General features: G+C 42.3%; 2 protein-coding genes across 3 annotated transcripts in view; one reads left to right on the top strand and one right to left on the bottom strand.

Moving 5' to 3' along the window:
* Window positions 1–4,962: 4,962 nt before the first annotated feature.
* LOC107122381 (chromosome unknown open reading frame, human C8orf59) lies at window positions 4,963–8,386 on the top strand. The gene is made up of 4 exons (XM_015425474.1): window positions 4,963–5,009; window positions 6,577–6,693; window positions 7,469–7,585; window positions 7,715–8,386. The coding sequence occupies exons 2-4, from the start codon at window positions 6,580–6,582 to the stop codon at window positions 7,781–7,783; spliced, it is 300 nt and encodes a 99-aa protein (XP_015280960.1). The 5' UTR covers window positions 4,963–5,009; window positions 6,577–6,579; the 3' UTR covers window positions 7,784–8,386.
* A 3-nt stretch (window positions 8,387–8,389) lies between these two features.
* Window positions 8,390–24,090, bottom strand: part of E2F5 (E2F transcription factor 5) — a 21,236-nt gene continuing 5,535 nt past the window's right edge. The window contains exons 2-9 of one of the 2 annotated variants that reach the window (XM_015425473.1): window positions 20,912–21,021; window positions 18,149–18,310; window positions 16,614–16,657; window positions 15,929–15,993; window positions 13,224–13,479; window positions 11,153–11,341; window positions 10,956–11,000; window positions 8,390–8,511 (exon numbers count right to left, since the gene is read on the bottom strand). In XM_015425473.1, coding sequence (XP_015280959.1) covers window positions 8,402–8,511; window positions 10,956–11,000; window positions 11,153–11,341; window positions 13,224–13,479; window positions 15,929–15,993; window positions 16,614–16,657; window positions 18,149–18,310; window positions 20,912–21,021 — 981 coding nt within the window. In that variant the 3' untranslated portion in view covers window positions 8,390–8,401. Of the gene's footprint in view, window positions 8,512–10,359; window positions 11,001–11,152; window positions 11,342–13,223; window positions 13,480–15,928; window positions 15,994–16,613; window positions 16,658–18,148; window positions 18,311–20,911; window positions 21,022–24,090 lie in introns of those variants that run through there. The other variant, XM_015425472.1, reaches the window with a different exon arrangement.

Genomic DNA, 24,090 nt, shown 5'->3' with positions numbered 1-24,090 from the left:
ACACCAAACAAAGACGGGAAGAGAAGTCAAAAAATGGTAATATACCTTGACACTTTAGTCCCAATCAAATCCCTAGATCAGGGAGAAAATTCCCGGGCATTCCTACAGCTAAAGAACATTGGTTACATGAGAAACATGTGACTTCCTGTGAGTAACATAAACAAACATTTAACCCCAGACATACTGAGTGTTTTCAACTTGTAATACCCAACAATAACTTAGATTTTTGTAACTGTCTAATTAAAAACTAAGCAAGTTTATTTCAGATGCATGATATGCATATTTAATATAGCAATTTGTTAGTCATTACCGCATGAAATAGGGTTAGTTACTACCTCAGATATGCAGATGATACCACTCTGATGGCAGAAAGTGAAGAGGACCTAAAGAGCCTCTTGCTCAGAATAAAAGAGGAGAGCGCAAAAGTGGGCTTGAAGCTCAACATCAAAAAAACTAAGATCATGGCATCCGGCCCCATCACTCCTTGGCAAATAGAAGGGGAAGTCGTGGAAGTAGTGACAGACTTCACGTTCCTGGGATCCCAGATCACCGCAGACTGTGACAGCAGCCATGAAATTAAAAGACGCCTGCTCCTTGGGAGGAAAGCGATGGTGAACCTAAACAGCATGATAAAAAGTAGAGACATCACCCTGCCAACAAAAGTCCGCATGGTCAAAGCAATGGTATTCCCAGTAGTCATGTATGGCTGCGAGAGTTGGACTATAAGGAAGGCCGAGCGCCGAAGAATAGATTCTTTTGAACTATGGTGCTGGAGAAGACTCTTGAGAGTTCCTTGGACTGCAAGGAGATCAAATCAGTCAATCCTCAAAGAAATCAACCCTGACTGTTCCCTGGAAGGCCAGATAATGAAACTGAAGCTCAAATACTTTGGCCACCAAATGAGAAGGGAGCACTCACTGGAGAAGACCCTGATGCTGGGAAAGATTGAAGGTCAAAGAAGACGGGGACGGCAAAGGATGAGATGGTTAGACAGTGTCATAGATGCAACGAACATGAAATTGAGCACACTTCAGAGGACGGCGGAAGACCGGAAGGCCTGGCGGGAGCTGGTCCATGGGGTCGCGAAGAGTCGGACTCGACTGTGCGACTGAACAACAACAACTCCCTTGCTACTATATTCCTAGAATTGGCAGGGGGGGGGGGAGATTCAGTAGAATCACAGAAAGACCATCCTGTCCTGTTCCTTGGCAAAACAATCTATCCCACAGTCTTCCCCCCTGCCCCATCAACCTGTGCAGTTTAGACCACAGTATTTCCCAGAGAGCCGCAGGTGCTCAGGCCAGCAAAAAAGGCTCTGGCATTGTGTATGCACAAAGCAGTCAAGTGCTGGCTCCAATTTTATCTGCTTCACAGTTCCAAAACAGCAAGAAAGATACGATTGTTGAGAATACCCAGAACGGTGAGCACAAAAGAGACATAAGAAGAATGTGACCATTGGGAAATCCTGGCCAGAAAGATAAGAAATCATACGCCCATAGACTGCAAAACTCATTCACAAGTCTGCCACGGTGGTAAAGCAGTACTAAGCCAAGGACCATTGGAATACCACAATACTGGGTGTTCGGTGCTGTGGTAACAATGTGTGATCCTTGAAGCACATCACACAGACCTTAAGCTCTTCCACAATTATTACTTTCAGCCAGTACTAGATTCTATGGTGAGGGGCTCTGTTTTGTTCTGGGGCCCTACAGCTCTCTGATTTGTGTTAGGTACCAAAAAAACTGCAGCACTGACATATTTTAGTGCTCCTGCTTCTGTTAAGAAATTAGTTTCTTAGGTTAGAAAAGAATTACTTTCTTTGACTAAGGCTTCGTGCTTTTCTAATGTGACTTGGTAATAATGTGCTTCAGAAAAATGAGCTATCATGACAATGCAGTTAAGAAAGTGAATTATGACCCAGGAAGGTTCTTCCTCCTCAGTCTGCTTCTATCTGCTACATAGAATCATACTGGCCAGAACTGAGATAATATATATAAATGCCATGTATATAACTATTAAATATGATCATGCAGGTGTCTCATGCGCTAACAAGATGACTAGGCAGACCAAGGTGGTCAGGACAATTAATTTCTCTTTACCCAGGTGTTTAACTATGGGGTTCCATCTTTTTCAGTTACTTTACTCTGCTGCTCACCTGAGGACTGTTTATCAATGCCATTTTAGACTGCAGTTTTTAATGACATGTTTTAATGAGTTTTCATTGGCTTGTTTTTATTGGTGTTATTTGCTTTTATTGACCTTGTTGTTTTGATTGGTTTTGTTTTACTGTTGTAGTTGTGAGCTGCCTCAAACACGTCTGGAGAATGAGGATACATATTTTCTAATTCAATAAAAGATGTCATCCTCTGTTCATCCTGCTTATGTTTTCTTCTGCTTTGCTGCACCATTCCCAAACATGGCTTACTATGACCTGTTTGGAAAGACTGCAGTCAAGGCAACTTTGGATGCCATACGGCCATGAAGGACCTGTCCACAGTTTGCAAGTCATGGCCACATTTGGTGCAATTTTCCTTACCTCTGTCCTGTAACTGCCACCTCCACCTCCCCTTTTATGGCTTTAAAAATATTGATAACTGACATATTGCTTTAGCATGATAACTTTATTTAAAACAGTCTGTTACAACAGGGCACTCATTCCCAGATTTCTTTTCTTTTTTTAAAAAAAGACATCTCTAGCTCTTTTCAGTGTGAAATTATAAGGGGAAAGGTATAACTCCACAACAAAAGGGGCTACTTAAAAAAATGAATGATGGAAACTAGTGGATCATGGCAGTAGATCATTGTAACTTTACAACCTAAAATTCCTAATTTTGTAAAGAAAGCCTGAGAAAATTCCTCTAGATTGTGTATGGAGGGGGGGGGGGCGCTGCAGTGGCTGAGGTGTGGAAAGTGTGGGGGAAACAGCTGTGTGGATGCACCATTGCAGAATCGTCTCCTAGAGAAAGAAGCCCCAGAAGCAACCACAGGATTCCAAGTAAAACAAATGTATGTGCACACTGCCACCTACAGCATGGTCCTTAAACAGCAATTTTGCCTTGACTTTTAATACTTTTTTTAAAGGGTTCAAGCCTGCCTTTCCACCAATTAATCACCAAGACAGCTGATACACAACTTTAAAAAATCAAAACAAAGCAAATTAAAACAAGAAACAGCAGCTATAAAATGATGAAACCAAAGTCCCTGTTATTTCACATCAACAGCTCTTGCAAACAAATTTACCCAGCACCTAAAAATAATCAGAGTAGGCACCTAGCCAAATGCTTCTCAGAAGGGACTTCCATAATCAGACCCAAGCCCACCTCCCGGAAAGGCCCCGCACTTCGTGGCCAGTCCCCTACTCTCTGGAGGCAAGGGCACCCAGAGCAAGACCTTCCGCGACCACCTCAGCAATCAGGTTCCTACAAGTGACCCTTCAGCACTTTCAGAATATCTTCATTATGTTGTATGATAATTTACTGCTCACCCTCTCTACCTATGTGCAATGTTCCCTCTAAGCTGTGGAGTCTTGTGAGCAAGAATTGTACCTTGTGAGCTACTGGCATTAAAGTGGTGAGCCAGCAGTTTGGCTGCTGCATACATTAGTTTGCTCTGGAGCCCTCCTTCCTGAGCAGAGACAAAAATGTGTGAGCCGGAGGGTAGAAAATTGTGAGCTAGCTCACACTAACTCAGCTTAGAGGGAACACTGCCTATGTGTATGTACAGTATTGGTAATTTCCATTTTTGTTTCGGTCTCTTGTCTTGACTCAAATTGGCCCTTCCTGGCAACTAACCTCCCCCCCAGCTATATGTAATGGCTGAGGAAATTGTGCTTCACTCTCTGGAGTCCGTGGAACCACCCCCCCCCCCCCCCCGCCATATGTAATGGCTGAGAAAATTGTGCGTCACTGTATCTGGAGAAGTGTGCATGCACACAAAAGTTTATACCTTGAATAAAACTTTGTTGGTCTTAAAGGTGCCACTGGACTCAGACTTTGTTCAGAACCAACTGTTAGCTACTGAAGTTTCTAACGCTCTGGAGTACTAGGCACAGAACTGTATAGTCGTGTATCTGCCATGCAGCTGCTTTGCACAGTTAGCACCCCAGTTAAGACATTGTGAGAAGGCGGCCAAGTCCCACAGAAGACTGATTTTTGCCTCGCCCGCATCCAGGCTGGCCCGAGAGAGTGTCCTGCAGCTTTGTCTCTTTCTCTTCTCCCGAGGGCTCAGCGGGAATGACAAGGAAAGCCCGACGTCCTGGCCTACTGCGCTGAGGCAACCTGGTTGGCCCTGTCTCAATGAAGCCCCGACTTTTTGACACTTTGTCGGTCTCAGCCCGGCCATCCCAAAGTCATCACTGGCCTCTGCCAGAGCCAATCAAATACTCTTTTAGCTTTTCGGTACCCCGTTCGCCCCGCTAGAAATGCCAAATCGCGAATAATTTCAGTTCCTGCGGAACGGGCTGCTGCAGACCTTAATGCGCCGTCTGACCAAAAAGGAGCGGGTGCCATCCAACCCACCAGCGGAAGGGACGCGACAACCAAGCATCACCGGCGCGAACTGGTTTGCTTTCAGTCCCAATCTAGCTGGGCGCAAAATGCTCGCTTCCCAAGTGCGCAGACGGGCTGTGTGTCCCGCCCCAGACTTATTCCTTAGCAAGGCGAGGGGTTCCCTCACCCCACGAGGCAGGCCTCGTCTTGCGCGGGGCGGCCCTGGTAAAAGCCACCGGCCTCTGACAGCAGCAGCTAGTGTTCCCCCCATGGAAGCGCAGCCGTTTTGGTTTCGCATTATTTTTAATGGGTTTACGCAGGAGTAACACAGAACGCTGCGTGACAGCACCCCCCCCCCCCAACACACAGCCGGTCACCCCGGCTCTTGACAACGCCGAAACGCCCAAAGGGGCGGAGCTTCTTAGAGGGGGACTTCCCACCTTCTGGGTTCGAAGACGCAATCAGATGACGAAGAGTCGCTGCGCAGTCGCACGTGGAGCAATAGGAGAGTTTGCCGGTCGGGTGAGTTTGGAGTCGGGGAATGAAAGTGTGGCCGTAGGGAGGACGGGCCTGACAGTGAAATGGAGGACGAAAGACGTCGCTCTAAACTGTAGTTTAGTATATTGGGTTGTGGGGATTATTATTTCTTCTCTGGAATCCCAGCGTCCTTAGCTGCTCCGATATTTTCCATCGACGGCCATTAGCCATGATAAGTAAATGGCGCCTCCGTGTACAGAGGCAGTGTGCTTCTGCAAACAAGATGCTAAGGGCAAACAGTGGAAGGAGGGCTGTTGCCTTCCTTGCTGTGGGCTGACCCAGTAGGGTGCCTTAACTTCTTAGGTATGCTGAATAAGGCGGACTTAGCCCTACAGACCTTGTGAACTGCATTAAGAACTTTCCCCAAAGGGTTTTGGATTGAATATGTAGAGCAATCCTTGTTCTTTGTACTGCCGAATTGTTTGACATGGCCTTTATGAACGTGATTTTAACGTGTACATATCGTTCAGGATCTCCAGATGTTAAGGCTAAATACACGATGTGATGGGGAAACAAATGCACAACCTAGCTATGAAGCAGAAATGTGCCACAGCTGGTTCGAATAAAGATCTAGGGATCGTCTGTTTTAGGAACTCCCTTCTCCCATCCGGGTTCCTAACCCCTTCTTTGCATCTTCTCTGTTTCAAAAGAAGCCAGTACCACAAAAGCACAGGACTTCCAGAGTGCTTCCACTGTGTAATGACTTGCCCCCTAAAGGCCTATCTGGATCCTGTGACTTAAAAAAATCTGTGTTGTAATGACAGTGATTACTTTATCATTTACAATGTTTAGATTTTTAGAAGTTCTGTGACTTGTAGATTCTCGTCTCAATCCCAAGGATTGGATTAGGCAAACCACTATTTCACCTCTCCCCATCAGTTTGAGACTAATGCTGTCCAACCTTATGGGGTAGTTTGTAAAGACTATTGCTGTTTATATATTTAACATCATTCATACCTGCCTTTCTCCCCAGTGGGAACCCAAAGCAGCTTACATCATTCTCCATTTTATCCTCACAACCCTATGAAGTAGATTTGGCACAGAGTAGGTGACTTTCCCAAGGCCACCCAACAAGCTTCCATGGCAGACTAGGGATTCTCAGATCCTAGTCCAACACCCTCACCACTAACACCACACTATGATTAGTGAATGCATCTTTTGCTCTGACTCCCAGTGACTAGAACCTATGGGAGTGGATTTTTTGCCACATCATGTTTTTTGCCCTATTATGACAGACTTTTCTAGGAGATTTCAAATGACTGCTTTTATTTAATGGTCAACCAAATTAACATTTCCACACTTATACCCATTGTTTTCATGTCTGCTCTTTACCTAAGTAACAGCTTGGAGACTTAATTTTGTGCATGCTTGTTGATAAGTACCATTTGGTTTAACTGGGCTTACTCCAAGAATGTGTCCATACACCTGTGGCCTTAGTTGCACAAACAATTCAAGGCACTCTTAAATATATTTGTTGCTACAATAAGGAACATGGTCCTGAATGGCTGAGCAGCAGTAAACAAAAAAATGAAATTTACTCTTAACATTTTAGGCAATGGGCAAGAACAAAGGAAAAGGACAGAAGCAGAAGAATGTATTCCACGTGGCCAACAAAAACATCACAAAGGCAAAAAGTAAAGCAAAGGCAGTGACAACCAGTTTGAAAAAGGTTAATACTGCAATATTAGTGAACATCTTTGTATTCCTTTGTATTCTTCATGGAGGTCACTGGAATCTTACTTGGTCAGTGCTATGCTTGTTTAATGGAATCTACCCTATTACATACATATACCGGTAGGCAAAGTGGTAAAGTACCAATGAACTCCCCCTCCCCCCAGCTAATCTTGATTCTTTCCATGATGCTGGAATTGGGAGAGATACTCAAAATCGAATTTTAAAATAATAATCTCTCTCTTAAAATTTCCTCTATGGGAGTGAAAATGTATGCTGCTATTCTTACCTGGATCAGCTCTTATCTTCCCTCTCTAAAAAAGTACCTGACATTATCAGTTAATCAGCTGTTAAGCAGTACAGGTGTGGCACAGGAAAATTATGTGCACGCTTGAACCTAAATATGGGATTTTGTATGTTTTGTATGCATAATGAAATGGATCTCTTAGGGAGAAATCTTTTGTTTGCATCTCTTTCAATGGCTAGTCACAAATGGAGAAAAATGGCTTTTCAGAATGGAACAAATTATGTAAAGTTATGCTAATTTTGCATGTTTTGTGAGGAGTGACCCTTTCTCAGAGTAAGTAATGAGCACAGCCATGCTATAGAACTGCCTCTCTTGGTGACCTGCATTTTTATTCTCTTAAACTCCTTACCCATCCATTGACAAGTCTGTTAGGAAAGGTCACATTAAATATGTTTCCTATTTAGAGTCTCTTATAGTTGTTTTCATGTTCATGTATAAACGTTTTATGTCTTTTCTTTTCCCAAAGATCAATATAGTGAATGATGAAAAGGTTACGATGGTAAATAAGATATTTACAGAAGTACAGAAAGAAGTCAAGCAGTTATCCAAACCCGTTTCATCAGATCCCCCCAAAAGGCATCTGGTAACTTCATTAACTTGTATTATTTTTTAAAAAATCTATGATTTTTGTCTTTTTGTTTTTAAAATGCTTCTGTCTCCCCCCCCCCCCCCCCCCGCTCTTCCCCCCCCCCCCCCCCCGCTTTAAATTTAGATTCCAAAGTCCCCGGAAAGAGAAGCAACTAATGTGGATGCTGCTACCAACTTACTGTCTCAGTTGTAGTATTAAATGTCTGGACTCTAGTACCCCATTTCCTGATACATCAGCAAACAACATTTTTGTATACCTTTTATTTTTTAAAAAAATCTTGTTTATATACAGGCATTGGCACTCTTCAATACAACCTACAAACGGTTTCCCTAAATCTAGGAATATGGAATGTCAGTCTTTTTTAAAAAGGGGAGGTAGGGAGGGAGAAGGACAAATTTAAAGTGCTAATAAAAAGGCACCCCACAAAATGCATTCAGTGGACCAATGCAGCATTACCTAGCTAATGCCCTTCATTTTACAATTGGCAGTGAAAAATCAAATAAAACAAAACGGGCCAAAATTTTAGAATGACTGCAGAGGGTTTCCAAATGGCAAGGTATGAATAAAATGCAGTACTGTCTAGATTATTTTACTAGCAATTTTCAGTTTACCTGCACTGCTGTGATGCATGTGCAAAAAGCCACTTGTATTTTATTGACTTTAGAATTTTCTTAGCATAACAATTTAAGAGGGAAATGGTGTTGGTGAGTTATCAAAATCTTACATTCATTATTGTAAGCGTGTGTTATGAAACAGTCTACAATCTTACATAGTTAGGAGGTAGATGAGGCACTCTGGCTGCATTGAAATCTAATAGTTCAGTATCTGCACATCAAAGAGATCACAGACTCCTTCACTGTCATCCAAGTTGAAGCTGTAGTCATCGCCAGGAGTAGGGGAGAGTCGCAACAGTGGAAACACTATGGAACAAAAAAGTATCTTAATTCAAAGTGTAATTGGGCTCCTGTACCTTCAAGTGGCTCAGTGGTTAAGACGCTGAACTGCAGACTGGAAGGTCGGTAGTTCAGCAGTTCGAGATCTGAGTGCCGCATGACGGAGTGAGCTCCCGTCTCTGGCCCCAGCTCCTGCCAACCTAGCAGTTTGAAAGCAAGAAATTGCAAGTAGATAAATAGGTACCGCTTCGGTGGGAAGGTAACAACGTTCCGTGTGCATCAGGGTCTAGTCATGCCGGCCACATGACCACGGAAATGTCTTTGGACAGCGCTGGCTCTTCGGCTTGGAAACTGAGATGAGCACCACACCCTAGAGTCGGATTCAACTGGCTTTCAAGCAAGGGAAAACTTTACCTTCAAGTGCCAGCCACTTCCACAGACTGTATCGATTTGAATGCTCTAAACTATTCTACTGTTACCTCAGCCATATTTCTGAAGGTGCATGAGGATGTTAGTTTGTGGAAGATCTATCCTGCTGTATGCAACAGATGGAAGCTAGGGATCATAGCGACTTTGTTCAAAACAGTTACCTATTTTTTCTTTAAAGGGGGTATTGATCATGGTATGACTTTTTTGTTGTCCTAATGAGATGACAGTTTAGGTATGCATTGTTTTTTAAAAAAGAAAACAACCTACAACAAAGACAAACTTTAAATGAAGTATCAAGGCAAGTAGTCTTCCTGCAGGAGCATGAACGGGGGAGACATGTAAACTAACTGTCAAAATGAACCAGTGAAATCAATTAGATAAGTGGCTTGCCTTGAATGCAGCCACTGTGATTGTTAGTGTTCTAGGATTCAAGTTAAGAATCACTGGTTACTTATGAACTTCATTGGGTAGCCTTGAGCAAGAAACTTCTTAGTGTAATCTTATCACAGAGATGCTACAAGGACAAGGGTCAAACAACACGTCATGCAGCAGATCTGCAAGGGTAACAATCTTTTACCCTCTACCTGTATTGCTTCCCTCCAATCTTATTTAAACCCCCATTTATGCCCACCTATCCCTGCCAACCTAGCAGTTCGAAAGCAAGAAATTGCAAGTAGATAAATAGGTACCACTTCGGTGGGAAGGTAACAGCGTTCCGTGCACCTTGGTGTTTAGTCATGCCGGCCACATGACCACGGAAATGTCTTCGGACAGCGCTGGCTCTTCGGCTTTGAAACGGAGATGAGCACCGCAACCCTAGAGTCGGATTCGACTGGCTTTCGAGCAAGGAAACCTTTACCTTTTTATAAAACAAGAACTCTTTCTCCCTCTCCTACTATGGGAAATATCCCTGAAGAGCTCTTTCTCCCTCTCCTACTATGGGAAATATACTATTTCTGTGTTCAGGGGAAAGGGTCAGGGTTGCTCTGGCACCATTTTGCCAATAAAACTCGATGCCCTTTGCAACTTCTTTCAAATAAAAAAAAACATCAGATAATCCAGTCTTAGTTTTGCTCTGGGAGCCTCAAGCTGCGATCCTGAGGAAGGGAAATGGACAAATGTGATAAATAATTCTGTGTTGTAATACTTCAAACACAGCATAATTGACAAGGTTGAAAGGCTTTGTCAGTTATATAGATAATATTCAGGATGAAAGAAGCACTTGCTCTGGCTAGTACAATGGGAGAAATTGTTCATTTACTGCTACAGAAACTCTCCATTTACCTGTTAGTAATTGAACACACATGAAGCTGCCTTATACTGAATCAGACCCTTGGTCCATCAAAGTCAGTACTGTCCACTCAGACTGGCAGTGGCTCTCCAGGCTCTCAGGCAGAGGTCTTCCACATCACCTTCTGCCAGGTCCTTTTAACTGGGGATGCCAGGGATTGAACCTGGGACCCTCTGCATGCTAAGTAGATGCTCTACTACTGAGCCACAGCCCTTCACCTTCTGCTGTGTCTTTCTAAACTTGGAACTGGTATTTCAAGAAGAATGCTATGGGTATTTTCCAGTGGGCTATCTTACAATCTAGCGACTGTTTCCTCTTCCATTTTAAAAAAACACAACTAAATTAGGACTTGATTCTGCTTCAGTATGCCACTATTCCTGCTTACTGATTCGTGCAGCAAGGAGATCCAGAGCTTGGGCCATAGTGATGGGTGTGCAACAGCTACTGACGAAAGAACAAAAAAAAGTGTGTGTGTTTTTGATCACACACTTCCTGGTCCATTCTAGTCAGTGGCACCCCATCAGCGTTTGCAGTGAGGACAGACTGGAAGCATTCAGATACCATTTTGTTGCTGAGGGAAGGATAGGAGATATGGAGGAGAAAAAAGGTAATATCTGGCCACTTCAGTGAATCCTCATTCAAACACCAGGGGGAGCTGGAAAGTAGCATGAAGTTACTGTTGGACTACTGTATTTTGTAAGGTGAGCCTGAGTCATTGCACTTATTAGGAATGGAAATATGAGAAACTTACCATCAGAGGACATCAGTTCATCAATGATATCACTGTTAATTATGCCTACAAGCACAAAAGCAAATTATCACTTTTCATAAAAATGTCAAATTAGATACTGCTTTCCAGTGATGCTCAGCACTTCAGGACACTATTAACCCACCCCCCTCTCTTCTCCCCATCCCACAAATCCCCATAAAAAGAACAGTCTAGTTCACCTCCAGGCTCATCTATCTTTGCTATATCAAATGAGTTGGGCTTGAGGATACTATTGACATCCAGCGGAAGGAAGGGCTGACAGGTATTTGAGCTCGGCGTGGTTTCTGTTACAAGACTGTCATACAGCTCAGAATCTGGAATGCTGGCATAAAGAGTTTCAGGAGCTGCATTCTCTTGAGAACTTCTATCTATAACAATAGATAGTTAATATTAGAAAACAGACATGGTATCCCTAAACCACAGACATTTTGCCATACCTTTTTTGATACAGGGCAATTCATTACCAGACAATTTTGATACAGAGCAATTCATTACTATAGCTTTTGTGATACAGGGCATATCAGTATTTATCAAAGAGACAGAAGTGAGAAAGATATAAAAAAACTGGAAATTTTGAAGCCGCAGAAAACCAGTTTGGGAGGAGGGGGTTAGGAGGAAACTGAAATGTATGCAGTACTTAGTTTCCTGTCAAGCCTAAACTTACTTTACTGATTTAATAACTTAAAATGTTGATTTTAAAATATTCATTATATTGCAACTTAGTATATAAAATTATACTATGTCAAATTTATGGAATTAAAGTATAAATATCTTGCTTTTCTGTTAAAAAAATATATATAGCCAATACTTGAGAAAGTTGTAAATGGCTGCACCCTGTGCTACCTTAGCAAATGTAAGTTAACTTTTGCTATCTAAGGGGTATGGAAGGCAAAAGTTGAAGGTAACCCCCCACACACAAATTATTAGTTACATTATTTGACCAGAAAGAGGAATACCAGCATACCTGTATATCATGTTAAACCATGTAACATTAAAACTGATGAAATCTTTTTGATAAAATATGGATTATGTTGGGAGAACGAACTATTAAAAATTTATATAAATACCTGCTAGATGCCAAAACGCAGGAAGAAGTTGTGAGGTTGAGTATGATAGCATGGAATAAAGACTTAGGGTATAATATAGAGTTAGACAAATGGATGAGGATATGGGATACTAATATGAAAATTACAAGGTCTACCTCCTTTAAAGAAAATATCTACAAAGTGGCACTCAGATGGTACTTATACCCAGCTAGATTAGCAAAATATTCTAAGACAACATCTAATACAGTGTTTTCCCGAAAATAAGACACTGTCTTATATTTATTTTTTCTCAAGAAGACACACGGGCTTATACCACAAATGCATAGAAATCCTGCTAGGGCTTATTTTTGGGGTAGGTCTTATTTTCGGGGAAACAGGGTATATGCTGGAAATGCAGACAGAATGTAGGCACCTACTTCCATATGTGGTGGGCATGTAGCAAAGGAAAGGAGTATTGGAAGATGATAGGTAAAATGTTAAAGGAAATTATGGGGGTTTCAATACCTTTAAAACCAGAACTATTTTTACTTAATATGGTTCCAGAGATATATGGAAAAGATGAGAAAAACTTGATATTACATTGTATAACAGCAGCCAGAATATTATTTGCTAAGTACTGGAAGATGGAAAAAATACCAGATAGGATAGAGGTTATACAAAATTATTTGAAGTTGCCGAAATGGATAAGATGTCATGTAGATTAAAAGGGAAAGATGAATCCTTTTTTGAAGGAAATTGGAGTAAATTCTATAATTGGAAACTGAGCGTGATGGGTTAGGAATGTAATTCTGTGTAAAAAGTTTAGAAGGAATGGAGGCTGTATGCTCAATCTGTTTTGATTTTGTGGAATATTTGCATGTTGGAATAAGTTTTGGAAAATCAATAAAACATTAAAAAAAAACTGATGAAATCTTTAATAAAGTTTTGCCATTAAACACATTATAGCATATCAGTTATTGCCCAAATTATTTACTTTTAAACAAGACACATTCTTGGAAATATATTGATGTCTACTGTATACACAGGTATTTATCTAATGCTGCGGACTGTCTTAGAAAAAAAAATTCACATGACACATTTTGAGTAAAACTGCACTCCTTAGGTGGAAATCATTGCATCCATGGAAGTGCCCCTTAAGATCTAAGTCACTGCTGTACTCTACTTTTCCAGCTTATATTTGCAATGGGAAAGTCTGTACACCTACCTGCAGGCATATCTGTGACTGGTGTCTGTGGAAGGGATTGACCCTGACTAGTTTCTTTATCCTCTAGTAAATTCTGAGGAGAGTTCAGTTTAGGAGAAGTCAATGGAACCACAGCTTGAGAAAGAGGTTGAATGAGGTCATCTGGTGGAGGAACTGGAAAAACCACTGGCTTAGAGGAACTGGATTCTTTATTGATGAGCAACACATGGATAGGCCCTGAGTGACTGTTTAAATTGATCTGGTATTTTTTCTGGCCCTTGAGGAAGAAAAGACATTGAAAAGTAAAAGTACAATCCTTTATGGAAACAGAAGTAGATATTAAGCCAAACAGCAATGCAGGCAAAATGACATCCCTAAAGAATCTGGTAGCAAGTTTCATACTAAAGCACTGTGCTAGAAGCATAAAAATCTTATATCTATATATCTAATAGCCAAGTTGCCCCCTTCATGTGGATATCTAAATCCACACATCAGGAGCACTTGGGCGGCAGAGAGATTTTCCTGCACACTTGGGGCAGTCCCCGGGTGTGCAGAAAAATCTAAAATGTTTTAAAAACTGTACGGAGGATGTTTAAATCCCCCCAAAAGTAAAAAGCATTCTCTGCACATGCACAGAGAACGCTCTGGGAACTCTGCGGCAGGCCTAGCGGCTGGGAGGCACTCAGGCTTCGCTGCCGGTGCCCGGGGGGGGATTGCCAGGCCCTGCAGTTGGGAGGTGCTCAGGCCTTACCGCCGGTGCCCGGAGAGGGGGAGATCGGCGGACTCGGTGGCTGGGAGGCGCTCAGGCCTCGCTCAAGATACAAAATCATTGACCCCACCCTCTTTGTAGAGCCTTTCCCCCCCACAATGGGCCTTATTCCTAGTTAAATACATAAAGCATGAAACTAAACAGCTTGCAGAAGCATGAATCTTTCTATTATACTACAACATATACTTTTAAGGAGTGCAGAACAGCATCTAGCTACTATTTTGTGTCCAATTTGTTATTTAGATCTAGCCCAAAAGTGTGTTAAGTTTTCTCCTCTGTTCCATTCATTTAGCATGCAAACTAAGAAATTCAGCATTGTTACAGGGCATTAAAGAGAGGAAATGCTGTGAAAATAGTTGTGTCCACTGAATTCACACCCGTAGGGATGGTAGACCCATTAAGATAATCCACCCCAGGCACCTGATTGATCCCAATGGTTTCATATCAGCGCTTGGGGATTTCCCCACCACAGCTGCTGATGAGTCTGTCAAGGTCCTGATCACTCTCTGCAATTGGAAGATGGCCTGGGCTGTTGACACAATAGCCTCTAAGCTCTCACCTCATCTGGACAGAGCCAAGCAATCTCCCTGGGTTACCAGCGAACATGGCATAGAGCCCATATTAGAGCCTATTCTGTGGCAGTGATGACAGTGAAAAGGCAATATTTCTCCACCACCGCTGCATCTGTATGTAATTGTCCAGCTGGGTTGTTTCATATGGTTCAGGGGCTTTTACATCACAGCCCCAGGGAACCGGATTCTGACCACAACGCCAGCCTGCTGTGATAATTTTACTACTTATCCAGCAGACAAAAATCACCCAGATCTGCTCCGGGTTAGATGCAGGTGTAGATGCATGTTCAGACAATGTACCTTTGGTCCCTGTTTGTGTGATTTGTATGGATACTTTTCAGCTTGTGGAGGCCAAGGATGTGGACAAGATCTTTGGACATATGAGTCCTACCACCTGTGTTCTTGACTCTGGCCCTTCCTGGCTGATAAAAGCTACCAGAGGGGGGCCAGCTGAATGGGTAAAGGGTAAATGCTTCCTTGAGGGTGGCAGTTGAACCACCCGTGCTCAAGGAGGCAGTGATTAGGCCTGTTCTGGAAAAACCCCATAAAGCTTGTTGGAGAACTTCTGGCCAGTCTCCAATCGACCATTCTTGGGCAAGGTGCCTGAGTGGGTAGTTGCTTCTCAGCTCCAAAGCCTGTTAGAAAAGACTGTTTTGGTCACCTTAGCTGATGACTTCTACCAAAAACTAGACAGGGGGAATGTGATCCTGCTAGTTCTGCTGGATCTCTCAGTGGCCTTTGATACTACCAGCCATTGTATCCTACTAAGCCGCCTCTCAGCACTGGAGCTGGGGGGCACCATGTTATGGTGGTTCAAGTCCTATCTATATTATCTGTAATAAAATTGTATGCATTTTATTAATATTGTATACTGCCTTGAGCTCTGTAAGGAAGAAAGGCTGCATATAAGTATTTTAGATTAAATAAAACCAAATCCTCTTATTCTTTCCAAATGTTGCCAGTGAAGCGTGTTATGATCAAATGGAATTTGATGGAGCAGTCATCATCAGCAAATATTTAGTTTATTATTAATAATTTAATGGAAACTTCAGCAATGAAATTCATTATTTCATTCAGTAATGAAATGTCTTCAATCCCAGATAAACATGAAAAGACTACCTTAGAATATAAAAAGAACTACACATATTCTTTCACATTATTGTAAGCCCTAGTAATTAAACAGCTCAGAAATCAAAACCCAGACACTGCTTGGCATCAACATCACAGGCCAGATCCTACAGCTGCACTCCACTAGCAGAGGTGTTTTCCTTCAGTAAAAGGAACCTTTCCCTGACACAAGGTGCTCCTGGCCAGCTGAATGGATATACAGGACACAACCCATTTTTTATTACATGAACAAGATTAAAACAGCTTCTTATACATACCAGATGAGGTACAGGTACTTCTAATTGTGTGCCGGAAGGTGCCTGAATTGCTAGAAGTGTATCCCCTGATTATGGAGCAATTGTAACATTTTAGTTGCATGCATTTAACCATGTAAGATGTGCCAGAACATAATATCTACATAGCCTCATATCATGAGACTGAATTCCCATTCATTTTCCTTTGTCAGAAAAGTTCTATCACACAACAAAACAAAAACATGGACAGTGTCTAGTCAATGTTGCCCATAAATACAATGTATACTTTTACAAAGATAACTCCTATGTGATCTTAATTCTGGCATTTCATGTCTGTGATTTACCACCCCCAAGCCAGAGTTGCCATCTTCTTGTCTATGCTTTCTCACAGAGCAGTGGTCTGGCCACCATATCTAGCTCTTCTGTTCAAAGGGGTGGTCTGATTTAAAACAAAGTAGAGCATGATGCGTCTGAGTAGAAGAAACTGGTCCTCCGCTAAAGAGTTTCTGAAGATCGTTTATGGCAAGGCAGGGGTCCTCCCATCTCTGAAAATCAATTTTGAGAGACAAATTGCTCAGATTCTGTTTCAATCACCAGCTGAGTGATTAGAATACTGCTAATAACCACATAGCTATGGTGTCCTAGCAGCAAGCACAACTGGCTTTTCCCAAATAACATTTAGAATACACCAAGTTTTTCAATAACTTACCATTGAAGCAGTCACAAATATCTTCGTGAGTGATATATGAAAAAGTGGCCTGTGTCAAGGGCAAAATGGAAATCTTCAGGAGCATTTTTTACAAAGGGATTAGAAAAGTAATACAATGGAACAGCTCAGGAGGTTGCATCTATAAGGTTAACACTGCAGAGTGTTGCAGTGTTTATTGTATGTATCACCTCTCTTCCTTTATTGCAACGTCCCCTACCTCCCTTTTCGAATGCCATGCCTTAGACAGTTTTTGTTGCCCTAGGCACCTTTTATTTACAGTTTTTCAGTCTGTACTCCTACACTTACTGCACTGTTTATTGGAGGTCTTTGCTGTCTGATTAAATTACTTTTCATACTTTGTAATCCATCTTGAGTCTCAATGAGAAAGGAGGGCTACGAATGAAGTTAATGATTTTCAAAATAAACAATTACACCATATAATCAGTGATCCTAGAGTGGGACTTTAGTGTGTTCCTTAAAAGTCTGTGAGAGCAGAGTTGTTCAGTTACCGGTATTTTTCCTGGCATGGCCTGAACCAGTGCATGAAATAGCATGGTTTAAATACTTGCACATCTTACAGTGCAACCTCATGCAGAGTTACTCTAGTCTAAGCTCACTGAAGTTAGGAAGCTTGGAATGGAGTAGCTCTGCCTAGGATTGCACTGATTGGCTGCTCCAAAAAAATCTCCCTTTCCATTACTGGGCAGTGAAGGGAACAAACATAACTCCTCTATATCTGGTTGTGACAAGAGACTCCTTAGGCCAATGATGATCTATCAATGACCTTTAAGAACATAAGAAGAGCCCTGCTGGATGAGACCAGTGGTCCTCACACAGTGGCCAACCAGTTCCTCTCAACAACAGGGCATAGAGGCTGAGTCCTTCTCCCAATGTTGCCTCCTGGCACAGAGGCTGACTTCCTCTGTGCCAGTTTGGTGTAGTGGTTAAGTGTGCGGACTCTAATCTGGGAGAACCAGGTTTGATTCCCCGCTCCTCCACTTGCACCTGCTGATGTGACCTTGGGTCAGTCACAAGCTCTGGCACAGCTGTCCTTGAAAAAGAGCAGTTTGTGTCAGAGTTCTCTCAGCCCCACCCACCTCACAGGGTGTCTGTTGTGGGGAGGGGAAGGGAAAGGAGTTTGTAAGCCGCTCTGAGACTCCAAGTGAAGGGCGGGGTATAAATCCAATCTCTTCTTCTTCTTCTTCCTCAGAACATGGAGGTTTCCCTCAGTCACCATGGCTAGTAGCCACTGATAGATCTATCCTCCATGAATCCCCCTTAAAGATGTCTATTCCTTTGTTCTCGCTGTAACTTGTAGTGTATTTTCCTTATATTCTACTGGACAAATCAGCAGCCTGGCAGTCAACCTAAAAACTTCTATGAGATGCTGGCAAAAAAATCTCAAACTACCAGTTAAGAAACATCACATTATCTCAAGTAATCCAGCTTCCTTTTTCTGTGTGTTTAGTTTTACTAAAGGGTTGTTCCTCATAATGCCATTTCTAAGAATTACACAGCATATGTTTAAAGGATATCTTTTATTTGTGGAGTCTTCTTTAACATTTTTAATGCTTTGCTGTAACCACAATTTCTGCTGATCCAGCTCCTTTTCTTTTAGTTCCAGATCTTCAATTTCTGCTTCGAGATACCTTAATCGATCTACGATTTCCTTTGTATTGCAGCCAGCACCTACACCTCTTTGAAAGAAACATAAAATGTAATACTATTATAAATGAGCAATGTGGATTCAAAAGGGTTAAAATAGCATAGTAAGAAGGCTATGGGCTGACTCTTACAAACCTCCAGCAGAAGGCTCCAGAAGGGTAGTCTTCTTCCTGCCTTCCCCTATCAGCCCCAAAACATAATGCCAGTCGGCTGGGTAACTCATATGGACAAACCGTCACATAACATGGGAAACTGCAGTGAGGAGGTGCAATTGGTGTAAGTGACCCTCTCTGCATTTCACAGCAGGAGAATTTAGCACTAGCAGAAACATTACCAACAAAGAGACAGGGAAAGCAATTTTGCCACGTCTCTCTCTTCACCTGTACTATAGGGTTTATTTTCCACATGGATTCCCCAGCCCCTACCATTATGTGGGGGGGGGGGGATCCAGGGGATCACAGGGGGCTGCTGCAGAAAGGATAATGTGGAAAAAAATCACTTTGACCAGTGCATAAGATCCAACCCATTAATTTCCTACAGCATTTATGCAAGAGCCAAGGCAATACTTTTTCCTTTTAAAAAAGGAACATTATCAAAGTGAGGGTGAAGCATTAGGCTTGAAAACTACAAAGTATGCCCTGAGTCAAAGTACAATGACATTTTGATTCTAAATGGAAAGCTACTAACTGGAACAATGTCTATTAGCTCCTTGTTTCTACCACTTTGATAGAATACCAGAGAGGCACTAACTTTCACAGCTCCAGCCTCATCTTATTTAACAGTAACAGCATTTTAGAAAAGACAGTTCTCTTCATGCTTCAACTACTGTTCCTCTATGTGTTACTTAAACTTGTACACAGTTATTTGTTTACCTTGATAGCTAACAATAATGTGGAGCTGGAAAGTAACTAGTGTCAAAGAGGCAAATGAGATAGGTAACTATAAAACTCACCAATTGGAATTACAACCCTAGGTATTTATTTAGAGTCCGTCTTTCTCACTGGGGCTCAAGGTGGATTACACAGAGCAAATCCTTACATTTCACAGGGTGGAATAACCAATCAACAGTGCTATAAAAATAACAGTAATAAAAGCTTTCCATGTTGCAGCACCAACATTTAATTGTACATCCATTTGTGGTCCTCCAAGCAGCCCACTAGCTCCCTCACATGATTCTCCTTATGGTCCGCCAAATCTGACTAAATGGGAAATTACCTGTAACGCCCAGTCAACTCCTCTGTGCTTCAGGTTTCCCACATGCATAAAAGGTCAAGTGGAAGGTCAATGGCCCCAATATTCCCCTTTTTGTGACCCGCCACACTCACACTTCATGCTGAAAGTTTCTAGTGCTTCATTTCCCATGATTAAATAGATTTTGCAAGTACTAGGGGATGGGCCATGGCTCAAGGGTAGAAACTCTGCTTGGCATGCAGAAGGTCTCACGTTCAGTCCCTGACATCTCCAGTTAAAATGGTCAGGCAGTAAGTGATGCAAAAGATCTCTACCTAAAACCTTGGAGAGGTACTGAGTAGTTGATACTGACCATCATGAACCAATGGTATGATTCAGTATAAGGCAGTTTCATGTATTCATGTGTACTAAAGATAATTGAAGGTTAGGATATTGGACTGAAATTAAACAACATATATTCGAGATGGCCCACTGACAGCCCATAGGGTAGCCTTGCCCTCTAAGGCAAATGTATCTGTCAGTCCTGACACATGTTAATCAAGATATGGTAAGAAGTCTGCTGACAGTTTCTCTTGCAACAACAACAAAACCACTGTTTTCAAAATTGCAAGAGATGAAGGTAATCTACACTCTATTGCAAATGTATCTGTCAATCCTGACACATGTTAATCAAGATATGATCAGAAGTCTGCTGACAGTTTCTCTTGCAACGACAACAAAACCAGTGTTTTCAAAATTACAAGAGATGAAGGTAATCTACACTCTATTGTCATATCTCTTCAGTGACCCAGGTCACAAAAATTTTCAATTAGATCTTTCCCTTCTGTAAACACAAAATTTTCTGATGCTGTATTTTTTCCATGGAAAAGTTTGATCTTTGGATATATAAATACAGTCTATTTGTAGTTGTCAGGGCTGTTGTGCTGCAGAGCAGTCATATTAGATGGGCGAAATGCAGGATATGAAGTTATGGACAAACCCCAGTTCCTGTACATGGTCCAGGCTTGTGCCCTGTGTGTTTTGTCTTCTTTTGCTAAACTAATTAGTTGAATTTGAATCACAAAAATATTCCAGAAGTTTTCACTATTCAAATTTTCCAAGAAAACTCACATTACTGCAGTTCAGGTTTTTTATGGGAGGGTTTGGGTACACTGAAGGAATGTGCCACGTAACTGTGAGTCCCTTATTATAATTACTATACAGCCCGACCTCCAAGGAAGGACTCTGTCCGTGGCAAGAATATTTCCAGTCCTTGGGTTATAGTCCTAAACCGAAAACACACAAGAAACCAAGAACAGTGGTACCCAAGATACAGAAATCTGCCATCATTGACATATATCTTTTCACAATACCAAAATGTCTAACAGTTATAAAAATCATCCAGCTTGAAAGAAACAGGTCTAACTAATTTTCTGACTGTTAAAATCGGAACATTATCTTACTTCCACTGGATGCTGTTTTTTGACTTTTTTTCAATTAGATCTATCCCTTCCAGCACATTGGTGATATCATAGATCCTCCTTTTTTGTCTTACGGCAAGAGTATCAGCAGCCTGGTAACAGAACAGAGATAAAGAACAATAAATGCAGATGAAGGGCAAAAGGGGAGAATCCTTAAACAGCTCCATTGAAGCTACACAACGTTCCTAGAGAATATTAATCACTAATCTAAAAGGGAAATCTTCCACTTGCCACTGGCACAGATGTGCAATTAGAGGTCTTGGACCACCCTCTATTTCTCTGGAGTGAGACGAGGACAGTCACCTTCAAACAAACCATCTATCAAGAATGACCTTTTCAAAGCTCACCCAGAGAATTCCCCAGCTGCCCACAACAAGGGAATAAGTTCTTTCGGAGTTAGCCATGCATGAGTCAGCATGTGAGAAGGGGAGACAGAACAAGACATGCAGTGGCACGGGGAAAAGGCTGGCATGCTTTTCATGAGCAAGGCTGGAAACAAAACGGCACATTATTCTCTAAAAATATATGACTTCAGAAAGGTCACTTGGAGGGGTGACAACAACAGTGTAATGAAGATAAGCCCAGCGCTTTTTCATTTAAAAAAATGGTGCTAGTACTCATCTATAAGGTTGCACCAATTTCCACCAATTCCCTCTCCCTCTGCAGATCTACATTATGCTGTTCGTGAGGGTCCACTCTCTTTCTCTGGCTGTGTGGGGAGGGCAGCGCACAAGGATCATGGTTTGGGAGATCCCTGAAAAAAGGTACTTCTACTCAGTGCTAATGAGTATCCTCAACAAGAACAAAAAAAGCCCTTTGTGGGTTTACTTCCATTGTATGAAAGTGGACCTTCATTGTGGGCTAGTCTGAAATAAACCAGGCTTGCCATAGCACCACAATACAAAGGGAGATGATTCAGACAGGACTTCAATAGATGGCACCACCTGTGAGGGGTAACCATGGGCTTCCTGAGTGCTGAAGACAAGGAATAGAAAAGTTGAAATGAAAAACGGAAGAGTTGCGCTCTCAATTTGTCTTACTGCACACTTAATGGGGCTGAAAGCCAACAGCAGAAGAGTTCAACATGCAACTAACTGACAACGTGATTAGCAGCCTAAGCCCCAAGCCTCAAACTTTTCTGTTGGCATGGGCCCAGGACTCTTGGCAACCAAGCAGGCTGCCTTGACCATTTGTTTTGTCATTTTCACACTGGATCATAAAGTAATACTGAAAACACCTTTTGTTTATTCAACCCTAAACAAAGGGATAGCAGCTTTGATTATTCTTGAACTTGAGAAACACATTTTCTAGCAACATTAAAAAATACAATTTTCAGAGGTAGATTCTCAGTTCCAAATCAGTTCTCAAGTGTACCTTGTTGCTGGACCATAAGCCACATTTGGAGTTATTTTGATCCAGTTTATATTCATAGACTCAGGGCAGATTAGTTTATATGCATAGTTTATATGCATAGACTCAGGGCAGATTAGTTCTCAAGTGTCCCCTGTTGCTGGACCATAAGCCACATTTGGAGTTATTTTGATCCAGTTTATATGCATACACTCAGGGCAGGTAACAGCAAAAACAAAAAATGCAAGGCTTCCTCTTCTATATACCCCATTACCACATTCCTAATCACAGAATCAATCAGTTCACAGAATCACAGAATTCATCAGTTCAATTCCAGCACAGCTCCAGCTACTAAAAAAACTAGGGAAAAGGCTAATAAACTTATCTACACTGTGAAAGCTATGTTTCTTGATACCATATTAAAAATTCCTACAAATTAACTTTTGTCCCATAAGTTTTATGCATTTGCAGAGTCTCATGCTGATTAGCAATTATTTTCCACTTTCTATTTGGACACAATCTCTGGATTTTTGGGACAGCTAAAATGAGACTCCTGGCTGTTCAAAGAAAATGAAGCACATAATATTGCAAACAAGGCTACGGATAGACTGCTTAAGGAAACCAGTTCCTGTATAGTGCAGATACAGCTCCCCCTTCCAAATTACACTGTGGAGTCACATAAATACATACATTCCCACAATGTAGTGTGGGAACTGAGCAGTCAAGGAAGCAGCAGACTATCAAGAAATGTTCACTTTTAATACTTTTTATTTATTTTTTAAAAAATTATTTATTTTTAGATTTATATCCCGCCCTTCCAACGGCTCAGGGCAGCTAACATACGGCAAAAGCCACATTAAATAGATAAAATACAATAAAACAAAGCCACATTAAAACACACAAAAAAACCATACAATATTTAAAGTGCTCTAGTCTTCCTACATATAAATCACCCAAGACGAGAACAGTGAACCCAGTGCGGCGGCCAACTGTCTCTAGCGCGGTCTCCAGTAGCACTGTTCTACGCACATTCTGCCAGGCGATAGTTGCCCTATATGATGGAAACAACAGTAGGACAATGCCACACTGGTGGAATAGTGGCGGCGGCGGCTCCTACTCAAAAGCTTGGCGGAAGAGCTCAGTCTTACAGGCCCTGTGGAACTGCACAAGGTCCCGCAGGGCCCAGATCTCCTCTGGGAGCTCGTTCCACCAGGTAGGAGCCGCCACTGAAAATGCTCTGGCCCTAGTAGGGGCAAACTTCACATCTCAGGGGCCTGAAACTTCCAAGAGGTGGAGACTCCCTGATCTTAGTGCTCTTGGGGGAACATATGGGGAGAGGTGGTCCTTTAGGTAAGCTGGACACCAGCCATTCAGGGCTTTGAAGGTGAGAACCAGCACTTTGAAGCGAATCTGGTATGCTATCGGCAGCCAGTGCAGCACTTGCAGCACAGGCCGGATGTGGTCTCGCCTAGAGAGGCCCATCAGCAGCCTGGCCGCAGCATTCTGCACTAGCTGCAGCTTCCAGATTTGCGACAGAGGCAGCCCTTAGTAAAGAGCGTTACAGTAGTCCAGCCTCGAGGTAACCGTCACATGGATCACAGTGGCCAGGTCATCATGGTCAAGGTAGGGGACCAACTGCCGAGCCAGCTGCAGATGGTAAAAGGCTGCCTTGGCAGTGGTTGCCACCTGGGCCTCCATCGTTAACGAGGGGTCCAGGAGCACCCCCAAACTCCTAACCTCCCGTGCAGGCACCAACGGCACCCCGCCGAAGGCTGGGACCCTAACCTCCCCCCCTTTATATACTTTATATA

This window comes from Gekko japonicus, unplaced genomic scaffold (genome assembly GCF_001447785.1).
Source record: "Gekko japonicus isolate JY-2015 unplaced genomic scaffold, Gekko_japonicus_V1.1 scaffold372, whole genome shotgun sequence".
NCBI classification, from domain to species: Eukaryota; Metazoa; Chordata; class Lepidosauria; order Squamata; family Gekkonidae; genus Gekko; species Gekko japonicus.
Note: the sequence above shows the minus strand (reverse complement) of the source record. Positions and strands in the feature narration are given on the sequence as shown.

Bases quoted from the DNA above. Each gene is read 5' to 3' on its own strand.
- LOC107122381 (XM_015425474.1), top strand. From the start codon at position 6,580: ATGGGCAAGAACAAAGGAAAAGGACAGAAGCAGAAGAATGTATTCCAC. The intron at 6,694-7,468 runs GTTAATACTGCA...CTTTTCCCAAAG, and splicing joins TGACAACCAGTTTGAAAAAG to ATCAATATAGTGAATGATGA. The intron at 7,586-7,714 runs GTAACTTCATTA...CTTTAAATTTAG, and splicing joins ATCCCCCCAAAAGGCATCTG to ATTCCAAAGTCCCCGGAAAG.